We start from the raw sequence: 11471 nt of genomic DNA, 5'->3' as shown, positions 1-11471 counted from the left end.
AGAGAGAGTCTTGCTCTGTTGCCCAGTCTGGAGTGCAGTGGCACCATCTCGGCTCACTGCAGCCTCCTCTTCCAGGGTTCAAACAATTCTTGTGTCTCAGCCTACCGAGTAACTGGGATTACTGGCACTCGCCACAGCATCTGGCTAATTTCCATATTTTTAGTGAAGACGGGATTTCACCACGTGGGCCAGGCTGGGTGATCAACCTCCTGATCTCAGGTGATCCGCCCACATCGGCCTTTCAAAGTGCTACGATTACAGGCGTGAGCCACCACGTCCGGCAACCCCGCGTCTCTTTTCACCACTCCACTTACCCCTGCAACTGAGAGTGTTGAAATAAATAAACTGAAAGCAAGAAAGGTTGACTGCTTTGAAGGAAATACTTCATCTAAGCTCTGGAAAGGCTCTACTCCACACAAGCTGTGCGACATAAAGGACACCCTCTGGTGCCAGAATTATTCTCGGGGGGGCGGGGGCCAGAGCCAGTTACTATCCCTTGAACTCATGCCAATGAGCTGGGCACACTTTCCTTAGATGGATTAATCTAATCTAAATGAAAAATTTAGATTAAACCACTTTAGAATAGTCTAAATGGCAATCTAAATTATGCGGTTACCGTTTTGATTATATTATTCTATTTCGATTAATCAAAGTGCCGCCCTAAATCCCGCTGTGGCTCAGTAGGGTGGGTAGGTAGGTGGGTTTGACACAGCGGGGATTTATCCTGTTTGGGAGGTTCAGCATCTAAATCCCCTCTAAGGAATGTCCATCTAACCTATGAAACACCGCTTTTCGAGCAGGCAGCGATGCAACAGGGTCAAGAAAGTGGAACGTACCAAAGGACACAGTGCGTAGGCGCGCTCGAAACCGTGGCCGGTTTTTTCGACAGCCCAGACACCGTCCACCCGCACTGCGCAGGCGCCGAGACAGATCAAGCTTTCCCTCCCCCTCCCACCTCTCCTAGAGTCAAGAGGACGCCCTCCTGCCGCAGACTTCCTGCGCAAGCGCCATCCCGTGTCCCCGCCCTCGAACCAATTGGAAGCGGCGCCGCATGGGCACTTGGGGCACGACACCGTGGGTGGGGCCGGGACGTGAGGGCAGCGTGCTGGCGTCACAGGGGCGGCTATATAAGTGAACACAGGCACCGCCCCTCTGCCCCAGTCACTGAGCCGCCGCCGAGGACTCAGCAGCCTCCCCCTTGAGCCCCCTCGCTTCCCGACGTTCCGTCCCCCCTGCCCGCCTTCTCCCGCCGCTGCCGCCTTCCGCAGGCCGTTTCCACCGAGGAAAAGGAATCGTATCGTATGTCCGCTATCCAGAACCTCCACTCTTTCGGTAAGCTACAGGGAAGGTCGCAGGCTCGGGTGGGGCAGCGGGGCCTTCCGGGCCCGGAGACGGGTTCCGGGAAGCTGCCAAGCCCTTCGGGCCTTCGTAAGCTCGGGCAGGGAAAAGATGTCCAGGGTTGCAGGGCAGCGGGATCGAGGCCTGGGCCCCGGGGTCGGACCCTGAGCGCGACCGGAAGGAGCGGGTGGGAGATCAGCTCTTGGGCGGGCTCGGCGTCTCGGTGGCGCATTTACTAATGGCTCCTGGATTTCTTCAGGCCACACCCGCCCTTCCCACCACCCTTGCGTCCTGTCCGTTACGTCACCAGCCGTTGTCACGGAGCCGAAGGGAAAGGCGGTGCCAGCTCTTAAGTGGCAGGCGTGTGCACCAATGGGAATGAGGCTTGGCCCCGCCTCGGTAGCTCGGGTTCCGGCGGGTTGCATCAGCCGGGTGGGGCACCGCCTGCCAGCCCGGGCTCCCTCGACACGTGATCGGCTTCCCAGGCAGAGGGGGAGGTCCGGGCGTTCCCCGAGTCTGAGGAAGCCGGCCGTCCCTGACTGACCTGCTCAGGGAGAGCCAGCAAAGAACTCATTCGGCCTCACCCAAGCACTGTCGATTTCATTGTTATTTTCTGCATACGCAAAATATCTGGGGGGATGGCACTTGCATCTGAGCCTTGACAGCTCTGAACGAGCTTAACCTTTCTTTTCAGACCCCTTTGCTGATGCAAGTAAGGGTGATGACCTGCTTCCTGCTGGCACTGAGGATTATATCCATATAAGAATTCAACAGAGAAACGGCAGGAAGACCCTTACTACTGTCCAAGGGATCGCTGATGATTACGATAAAAAGAAACTAGTGAAGGCGTTTAAGAAGGTAGGTCTTAAGTGAGATTGCGGAAAAGTCATAAATGGATTTGTCCACAAGGGGGTGCCCGTTGTGTTGTATTGTTAGCAGAGGGGTATAAATGTATTCATGCTCTTGCTCGGCCTAATTTATTTTGTTTCCTTTTTGCTTGCAGAAGTTTGCCTGCAATGGTACTGTAATTGAGCATCCAGAATATGGAGAAGTAATTCAGCTACAGGGTGACCAACGCAAGAACATATGCCAGTTCCTCGTAGAGGTGAGTTCAGTCACTCTTGATTGTGCCTCTCTACTGGTAAATTTTAGATGCTATTAGTTTCTGCTGGGGGCATAAAAGTTGGCTAAGGCTGAGCAAAACCACAGTTGGGTTTTAAAGTACATAGACTTATGGTTTTTTTTTTTGTTTTTTTTTGTTTGTTTGTTTTTTTAATAAAGACGGGGTTTCACCATGTTGGCCAGGATGGTCTCGATCTCTTGACCTCATGATCCACCTGCCTTGGCTTCCAAAGTGCTGGGATTACAGGTGTGAGCCACCACACCCGGCCAACTTATTTCTCTTATATTTAAAAAAAGGTAGAAGGAACTTATCTGCCTTCGATTTACTGTTTGTGTGGATCTACTTTACAGATGCAAATTTCAGTAGCGCACAGATATATTGCAAAATAAGCTAAATGCTGGCTTGTTTCTGTATTTGTACGGATATGAGGTTTTAAAAATGAATTTCCTGAGTATTAATACTAAAATACTATATTGTCATCTCTTGATATAATTGAAGAGATTTCAGATATCTGACAAGTCTCATTCTCTACTTCAGAATCTTGGAAGGCACTGGGTGTTCAAAAAAGGTGGCTCTTAACTGAGGACCCTCCGTTGAGCCATTGTGTGCACCCCTGGCTCTTGGACGGTGTAGTAGCAGGAAGGCAGGGTTGTTGCCATTAGAAATGGAGCCTTTAACACTCCCTGTCCACCATTTAAAACTTTGCCTTTTTGTTTTTTCAGATTGGACTGGCTAAGGACGATCAGCTGAAGGTTCATGGGTTTTAAGTGCTTGTGGCTCACTGAAGCTTAAGTGAGGATTTCCTTGCAATGAGTAGAATTTCCCTTCTGTCCCTTGTCACAAGTTTAAAAACCTCACAGCTTGTATAATGTAACCATTTGGGGTCCGCTTTTAACTTGGACTAGTGTAACTCCTTCATGCAATAAACTGAAAAGAGCCATGCTGTTTAGTCTTGAAGTCCCTCATTTAAACAGAGGTCAAGCAGTAGGTGCCTGGTAGTGTCAAGCTTGAAACCAAGCAGTACCATCATGATTCAGCCAAACCCAGAGCCCTGAGATCACAGACAACCATGGCCAGAAGCTCCTCCGCTCTCCCTCTGCAGAGTTCCCTGCCCTAAGAGAATGTTACCACCTGAACAGTCCTCAGTGAATCTGAAAGGAGAGGATGGGGTAAGGCAGCACCAGCAGCTGTACCACTAGAAGGGAGCCTCTGGTGGTAGAAGATCCCCTGGTGTCTCCAGCCTGACCTGGTCAGAGTTCAGAGAGGCCCCCTTCCCTCTAGTGAGATGATAGGACATCTGGCTTGCCACAAAGGTCTGTTTGACTAGACGTATCCTAGCTAAGGGATGTCCAAACATCAGAATGTGAGGCTAACCTTCTATCAGAGTTAAACTTTTGACAAGGGAACAAATCTGAAACTGATGAGTCATGTAGCTAGCTGTAGAGCTTGCACCTTAATAGCAGTGGCTGCCTAATGCCATGTGAAGTAACAAACTGGTTTTTGGTTTTTTTCCCTTTCAGTTTTAATGTTATGTGTAATGTATTTAAACCCTTATTTAAATAAAACTTGTTTTCAGAAATACCTGACTTGCAGATTCTATTTATATATATATAGTCGATCTTGTAAATATAAAGGAACTACAGAAATTAGCAGTGGAGAGTATGTCTGTACCCACAGCTTCTCAACAGGGGCCTGAACTTGGCCAAGAAAACCTTTATGAGCTTGTCCCTCTCTAGTCAACTGAATTTTTTTTGTCTCTTTGAGGTGGAGTGCAGTGGCACAATCACTTACTACAACCTCTGCCTCGGGTTCAAGCAATTCTCATGCCTCATCCTCCCTAGTAGCTGGGATTATGGGCACTGATTTTTGTGTTTTTAGTAGAGACGGGGTTTAACCATTTTGGCCAGGCTGGTCTTGGACATCTGGCCTCAAGCAATCCCACCTGCCTCGGCCTCCCAAAGTGTTGGGATTACAGGCGTGAGCCACGCTGCTCAGCAGGTCAACTATTTTTGCAAGCATTTACCCAGAGTCATGCTGTCCTGTTTATCAGTGTTTTGGAATAAGGGGCTGCATGGCTGAGATTCTTGGCCGCCAACAGCCTGAATGATGCATTGGTCTCTGGGCTATCAATGTTAGCTGTGGAGGAACTTTGATAGAGTAGGTTGCTTGGAAACCTTGGAGTCCCCTCAGTAACAGCCTTGGTTTAAGGGCACAGAATGGAAGGAGATGCAGGCTCTGTAACAAGGACAGTCATGCTGTGGGTTAAGATCCTCAAATTGCTAGGAGTGTGTGTACTCTGGGTACTGAGTTTGTAGTATTTGAAGAGCTGAAGTGTTAGGAGGCCATCCCTCATAAAGGACAATGAGTGGCAAGTAAAAGACCAAGTTCTGTTCCTGGGTCCATTAATTTAGTTTAAAAAGTTCTCCCACGCTTGGTGTGGTGGCTCACGTGTAATCCCAGCATTTCAGGAGGCCGAGGAGGGCGGATCATCTGAGGTCGAGAGTTCGAGACCAGCCTGACCAACATGGAGACACTGTCTCTACAAACTAAAATTAGCCGGCTATGATGGTGTATGCCTATAATCCCAGCTACTCGAGAAGCTGAGGCAGGAGAATCTTGAACCCAGAAGGCAGAGGTTGTGGTGAGCCAAGATTGCACCATTGCACTCCAGCCTGGGCAACAAGCGAAAATCAGTCTCAAAAACAAAACAAAAAAAGACTCCCAGCACGCATATCTGGATGTAGTCACGTGCTTTCTAAGGATGCTTCATTCAACAATGAGCCTCATACATAGCTTTGCTACAATAAGATTATAATGCATTTTGGGGGGTGGTTTTTTGGGTTTTTTGGTGTTTTTTTTTTTTGATATGGCATCTTGCTCTGTTGCCCAGACTAGAGTGCAGTGGCGTGATAAATATTGTTTTGTTTTGAGACTGTTGCTCTGTTGCCCAGGCTAGAATGCAGTGGGGCAATATTGGCTGGCTAACCTCCGCACCCCTGGCTCAAGCAGTTCTGTGCCTCACCCTGTACCTTTAATGTGTTCAAATACACAGATGCTTAACACTGTGCTACAGTGGCCTACAGCAAGCTTGTGTGGATGGCTTTGAATGTGGCCCAACACACATTATTTTTTCTTTTTTTTTTATTCACATGGGTGCAGGTGGGCTAAGGCCAAAAAGGGCGTTAGCCTTTTTTTTAAAAACACAAACTCTTAAACTTTGTGAAAACATGAAATTTTTTTGGCAATTTTTTTTTAGCTTATCAACTATTGTTATTGTATTTTACGTGTGGCCCAAGGAAGCCAAAAGATAGGATACTCCTGGCCTATAACATTCAGTAACATGCGGTACAGGTTTGTAGCCCAGGCGCATAGTAGGCTGTACCATACACACCCAGGCGCGGAGCAGGCTGCACCATCTTAAATTTGTGTAAGTACATGATAATGTTCATAGAAAACACAACATCACCTAACGATGCATTTCTCAAAACGTATCCCCACCAGTGAGGAATGCAAGACTACTAAGTTTACTGCCAGCCCATTTTGTAGATAAGGGTACGCAAGGGGTGAGTTAGGTTAGAGGCCAGGTCAGGAAACAGCCTAAAACCAGGTGAGGTATAGAGGAAGGCTGGTGAGAGGCTGAACCTGTGGCAACTGCCCTAAAACTGGGTGATGATTGTATTGCAATACCACAGACTGCATAATGGATAGAGATGGATTTGGCTCACAGTTGTGGAGGCAGGGAAGTCCAAAGGCATGGCACTGGCGTCTCGTGAGGGCCATCTTGCTGCATCATAACCTGGTGGAAGGGCTGGAGAGCAAATGGGGGCCAAATCTATACTCCTGTTGTGGGCCCACTTCATTCATGAAGGCAGAGTCCCAGGACCTAATTACCTTTTAAAAGCCCCACCTCGGCCAGGCACGGTACTTCAGGAGGCTGAGGAGGTGAATCAGTTGAGACCAACCTGGGCCACATGGCAAAACCCTGTCTCTACAAACAATGCAAAAATTAGCCAGACATGATGGCACATGCCTGTAGTCCCAGCTACTCAGGAGGCTGAGGAAGGAGGCTTGCTGGTGCCCAGGAGGCCAAGGCTACAGTGAGCTGTGATTGTGCCACTCAGCCTCCCGAGTAGCTGGGACCATAGGCATGCACCACCACACCCAGCCAATTTTTGTAGAGACAGGGTTTAGCCGTGTTACCCAGGCTGTTTCAAACTCCTGGACTCGAGCAATCTGCCTGCCTTGGCCTTCCAAAGTGCTGGGATTACAGGCATGAGCCACCACACCCAGCCATCATGCCTCCTTAATTATGCTTTTCTTCATTCAGCCTGAGATAGGTTACATCAGTTGGATGAGGGTGCTCACCAGCTTCCTCAGTTCTTTTTTTTTTTTTTTTTTTTTGACAGTCTTGCGCTGTCATCTGTCAGCTCACGACAACTTCCGCCTCCCGGGTTCAAGCGATTGTCCTGCCTCAGCCTCCCACAGAGCTGGGACTACAGGCTTGCACCACCACGCTGAGCTAAGTTTGTATTTTTAGTAGAGATGGGGTTTCTCCATGTTGGTCAGGCCGGTCCCAAACTCCCGACCTCAGGTGACAGAGTGAGACCCTGTCTCAAAAAAACAAAAAAAAAGGCACCCCACCTTCCAATAACTGTTCCATTGGCAATTAAATTTCAACATGGGTTTTGGAGGAAACATTCAAACCACAGCAGTGATTCTAACCCCAGCATCAGGAACTTGTTGTGTTAAAGGTCCTACAACACTGATCTGTTTCATGAACACAAAATAATTTAGCACTTGGCTCCAAGGCTCCAAATACAGTGGCATTGTTCAAAATAGTTGGGTGATACTTTAAATGAGTAAGATTTGACCTTAAAGTAGAAGGAAGGGCTTTTCCTAGAGGAACCTCTAGAACAGGCTGGAGGCCAAATGCACAAAAGACCACAATCAAGGTGAAACAGCAAGAGAAGAGAATTCCTTCTATGCTGTAGGCTGTGAACGCTAGGCTGTTCCATCTCATGCTTTTTAAGGCCCTCCAACTCTCTAGGATGGGATTATTCCAAGTTAAACCATCAATATCTATTAAGTCAGCTCTGTGGAGCCAAGCAAAACAAGTATCTGTGAATGTAAAACTGAGGAGGTTGGCCAGGTGTCTCATTCCTGTAATCCCAGCACTTTGGGAGGCCGGGGCGGGTGGATCACGTGAGGTTGAGAGTTTGAGACCAGCCTGACCAACATGGAGAAACCCCATCTCCACTAAAAATACAAACTTAAGGCCGGGCGCGGTGGCTCAAGCCTGTAATCCCAGCACTTTGGGAGGCCGAGGCGGGTGGATCACGAGGTCAAGAGATCGAGACCATCCTGGTCAACATGGTGAAACCCCGTCTCTACTAAAAATACAAAACATCAGCTGGGCATGGTGGCGCGTGCCTGTAATCCCAGCTACTCAGGAGGCTGAGGCAGGAGAATTGCCTGAACCCAGGAGGCGGAGGTTGCGGTGAGCCGAGATCGCGCCATTGCACTCCAGCCTGGGTAACATGAGTGAAACTCCGTCTCAAAAAAAAAAAAAAAATACAAACTTAGCCAAGCGTGTTGGCACAAGCCTGTAGTCCCAGCTCCTTGGGAGTCTGAGGCAGGAGGATCACTTAAACCCGAGAGGCGGATGTTGTTGTGAGCTGAGAACGTGCCATTGCACTCCAGCCTGGGCAATAACAGTGAAACTCCATCTCAAAAAAAAAAAAACTGAGGAAGTTGGTGAGCACCCTTATCCAACTGATGTAACCTATCTCAGGCTGAATGAAGAAAAGCATAATTAACAAGACATGATGGCCAGGTGCGGGTGGCCCATGCCTGTAATCCCAGCACTTTGGGATGCCAAGGCAGGCAGATTGCTTGAGTCCAGTAGTTTGAGACTAGCATGGGCAACATGGATAAAGCCCGTCTCTACAAAAAAAATGCAAAAATTAGCCAGGCATAGTGGTGCATGCCTATGGTCCCAGGTACTCAGGAGGCCAAGGTAGGAAGATGGCTGGAGCCCAGGAGGCAGAGGTTGTAGTGAGCTGAGATCCCACCACTGCACTCCAACCTGGGTGACAGAGTTAGACACTGTCTCAGAAAAAAAATATTGTCTCCACTTGCTGCTTTAGAAAACAATGTGATGCGGACATTCCCAAGGTTAGTAAGTTGTGGAGCCTCATCTAGAACCCCAGACTCCCTGTGTGCCACTTCTCCCTCCAGCTGGACCTGCACATTCACAATTTATGTGACTCATTTTCCCGGCAGAGCGGGAGCAGAAATAAATAAATACTCATTTTTACAGAGATTGTTGAGTGGTTAGTATCTGCAGTACACTTGGGGCATGTCAGGCAGACCCCCTGTACTCAGGGAGCTGACTGCCTGATAGGCAGATGTAAGACCAGCACACAGCCTTGACACAGGACAGAAAGGGACCCAAAGAGTCACAGGTTCTCAGGACTAGGAAATCTTCCCCACGCCCATCTGCAGCCAAGCGGGCCAGGAAGGCTTCATGAAGGAGATGCTGTCTGAAGCCAGGCATTTCGAGCAGAGAAAAAGAGTCACACTCACTGGCGAAAAGGCACCTGGAAGACTGGCTGGGTGCGGTGGCTCATGCCTGTAATCCCAGCACTTTGGGAAGCCAAGGCCAGCGGATCAGTTGAAGTCAGGAGTTCGAGGCCTGCCTGGCCAACATGACGAAAACCTGTCTCTACTAAGAATAAAATTAGCTGGATATGGTGGTGGGCAAGATGGTGCCACTGCATTCCATTCTGGGTGACAGGGCCAGACTGTGTCTCACAAAAAAAAAAAAAAAAAGCCAGGCATGGTGGCTCTCATCAGTAATCCCAGCACTTTCGGAGGCCAAGGTAGGCAGATCACAAGGTCAGGAGATGGAGACCATCCTGGCTAACATTGTGAAACCCCGTCTCTACTAAAAATATCAAAAAAATTAGCCGGGTGTGGTGGCGTGAGCCTGTAGTCCCAGCTACTCAGGCGGCTGAGGCAGGAGAATCACTTGAACCTGGGAAGCAAAGGTTGAAGTGAGCCAAGATCACAGTGCTGCACTCTAGCCTGGCCGACAGAGCCAGACTCTGTCTTAAAAAAAAAAAAAAAAGGATTGATTATGGTGAAAAGGTCCCTCAGCTCTCTGCTCCTTAGTCCCCCTCTCCCACCCCCAGACCCCCAGCCCTCCTGCTCCCATCTCCAGCAACACACCAGGACATACTGAGTGTTTCTTAAAATGATATGAAGACAAAATGAAAACTGGTCAGCTAAAACTGCACAGAAAGCTACAAAAGGACTTTAGAACCTATTCTAATTGCTGTCAGCTCTATGAATAAGCCAGAAAAACACGTAGCATATTCGGAGAGCTGAACCTGACCCTCTTCCTTATTTAGCAGCCTCGATGGCGCCCCCTTGTGGCAATAGTGTAAAAACAATTTACTGTACACAAGCTTTGCAATTTTGCAATCAAGAGCCCCTTGACCAATTTTTAACTTCTTTTTTTTTTTTTTTTTTCTTCTTTTGGCAGAGTCTCACTCTGTTGCCCAGACTGGAATGCAGTGAGGTCTCCTGTTAGGCACCTGCACCCTTGCTGTCCCATCCTGTTCAAGCCTCTCATTTCTTCCACTCTCAGGGATTGTCCTGACCATCTCCTCTCCCTTGGTGGTCCCACCCTATGTCATGACTTTGTTTATGTCTTCAGTGTTCCTGATCCTAAGGTTCTATGTCCAGCCATGACATCTCTCCCAAGTTCAGACTCCATCGACAGCTCTTTGCTGTGTTCATTCATTCATTCATTCATTCACGCCCATGGAGCAGGCGCTGTGCCAGGTGGGGGCCCAGTGGAGCAAGAGAAACCACACTCCTCACGGGGTTTTCAGCGCTGGAGTCGGGGAGTCAGATGCTAAAACAATCATCGTATAAATACTGAATCATTTCAGCTATGTCTAGAAGCGGCCACTTTCGGGCCTGTGACGGGGAGAAGCGCAGTCTCTCTTCTTCCTGCCTTTTTTCTCCATAGCACAACTATGTGACTTATTGATAGGGCAACAATGTAATTTGTTTGATTTGCCTGTCTTTCCCCACAAGAACATAAGCTCCATGTGGGCAGAAACCTTTGTCCAGGGCTGTATCCCAGTGCCTCCAAGAGTATCTGGCACATACTAGGTGCTGAATAAGTATTTATTGGGTGAATGAATGGGTGAGACTATGAGAAGTTTCAAATTGACAGAGTTACCCTCTATAATTATGTGACATGCTAGGGCCAGGCACAGCTGCTCACTCCTGTAATCCCAGCACTTTGAGAGGCCAAGGTGGGCGGATCACTTGAGGTCAGGGGTTCGAGACCAGCCTGGGCAACATAGTGAAACCCTCATCTCTTCTTAAAAAATTTTTTTTTTTTTAAATTATGTGACTAGGCCAGGCACAGTGGCTCAATGCCCATAATCTCAGCACTTTGGGAGGCCAAGGCGGGCAGATCACGAGGTCAGGAGTTTGAGACCAGCATGGCCAGTATGCTGAAACCCCGTCTCTATTAAAAATACAAAAGAATTAGCTGGGCATGGTGGCGCATGTCTCTACTCCCAGCTACTCGGGAGGCTGAGGCAGGAGGATCACTTGAGCCTGGGAGGCGGAGGTTGCAGAGATCCAAGAACACGCTATTGCACTCCAGCCTGGGCAACAGAGCGAGACTCTGTCTCAAAAAATAAAAAAAAAATTATGTGACTAGCTCTCTCCCCTTTGCATCCCTACTTGGTAGAGCTGGAAGGAAAGGCTGGAATTGCATCAGTAGTTCTGAGTCTGGAGACAATGTCAGTTGCCTGGGGAGGGGGTGGGAGAGAAGAGATGAGTGATACTGGTATCCAGTAAGAAGAGGTCAGGGATGCTGCTGAACATCCTGTGATCCACAGGGCAGCCTCTTACCCCACATAAATAACTATCTGGCTCAAAATATCAACAGTGCCGAGGTTGGGAAACCCTAGGTCACATGCAC

General features: G+C 48.6%; 1 protein-coding gene across 1 annotated transcript; it reads left to right on the top strand.

The window, feature by feature from the left end:
* The first annotated feature begins 1064 nt into the window (after positions 1-1064).
* On the top strand, positions 1065-4042 carry EIF1 (eukaryotic translation initiation factor 1). The gene is made up of 4 exons (XM_017509455.1): positions 1065-1332; positions 2033-2196; positions 2342-2443; positions 3184-4042. The coding sequence occupies exons 1-4, from the start codon at positions 1302-1304 to the stop codon at positions 3226-3228; spliced, it is 342 nt and encodes a 113-aa protein (XP_017364944.1). The 5' UTR covers positions 1065-1301; the 3' UTR covers positions 3229-4042.
* The last annotated feature ends 7429 nt before the right edge of the window (positions 4043-11471 follow it).

The sequence above is a fragment of the Cebus imitator genome, unplaced genomic scaffold (genome assembly GCF_001604975.1).
Source record: "Cebus imitator isolate Cc_AM_T3 unplaced genomic scaffold, Cebus_imitator-1.0 Scaffold415, whole genome shotgun sequence".
In the NCBI taxonomy this organism is placed as follows: Eukaryota; Metazoa; Chordata; class Mammalia; order Primates; family Cebidae; genus Cebus; species Cebus imitator.
The sequence above is the reverse complement of the archived record's forward strand: the minus strand, read 5'-3'. Positions and strand labels throughout refer to the sequence as shown.

Coding starts and splice junctions, on each gene's coding strand:
- EIF1 (XM_017509455.1), top strand. CDS start 1,302: ATGTCCGCTATCCAGAACCTCCACTCTTTCG. Junction 2,197..2,341: donor TAGTGAAGGCGTTTAAGAAG/GTAGGTCTTAAG, acceptor TTTTGCTTGCAG/AAGTTTGCCTGCAATGGTAC. Junction 2,444..3,183: donor TATGCCAGTTCCTCGTAGAG/GTGAGTTCAGTC, acceptor TTGTTTTTTCAG/ATTGGACTGGCTAAGGACGA.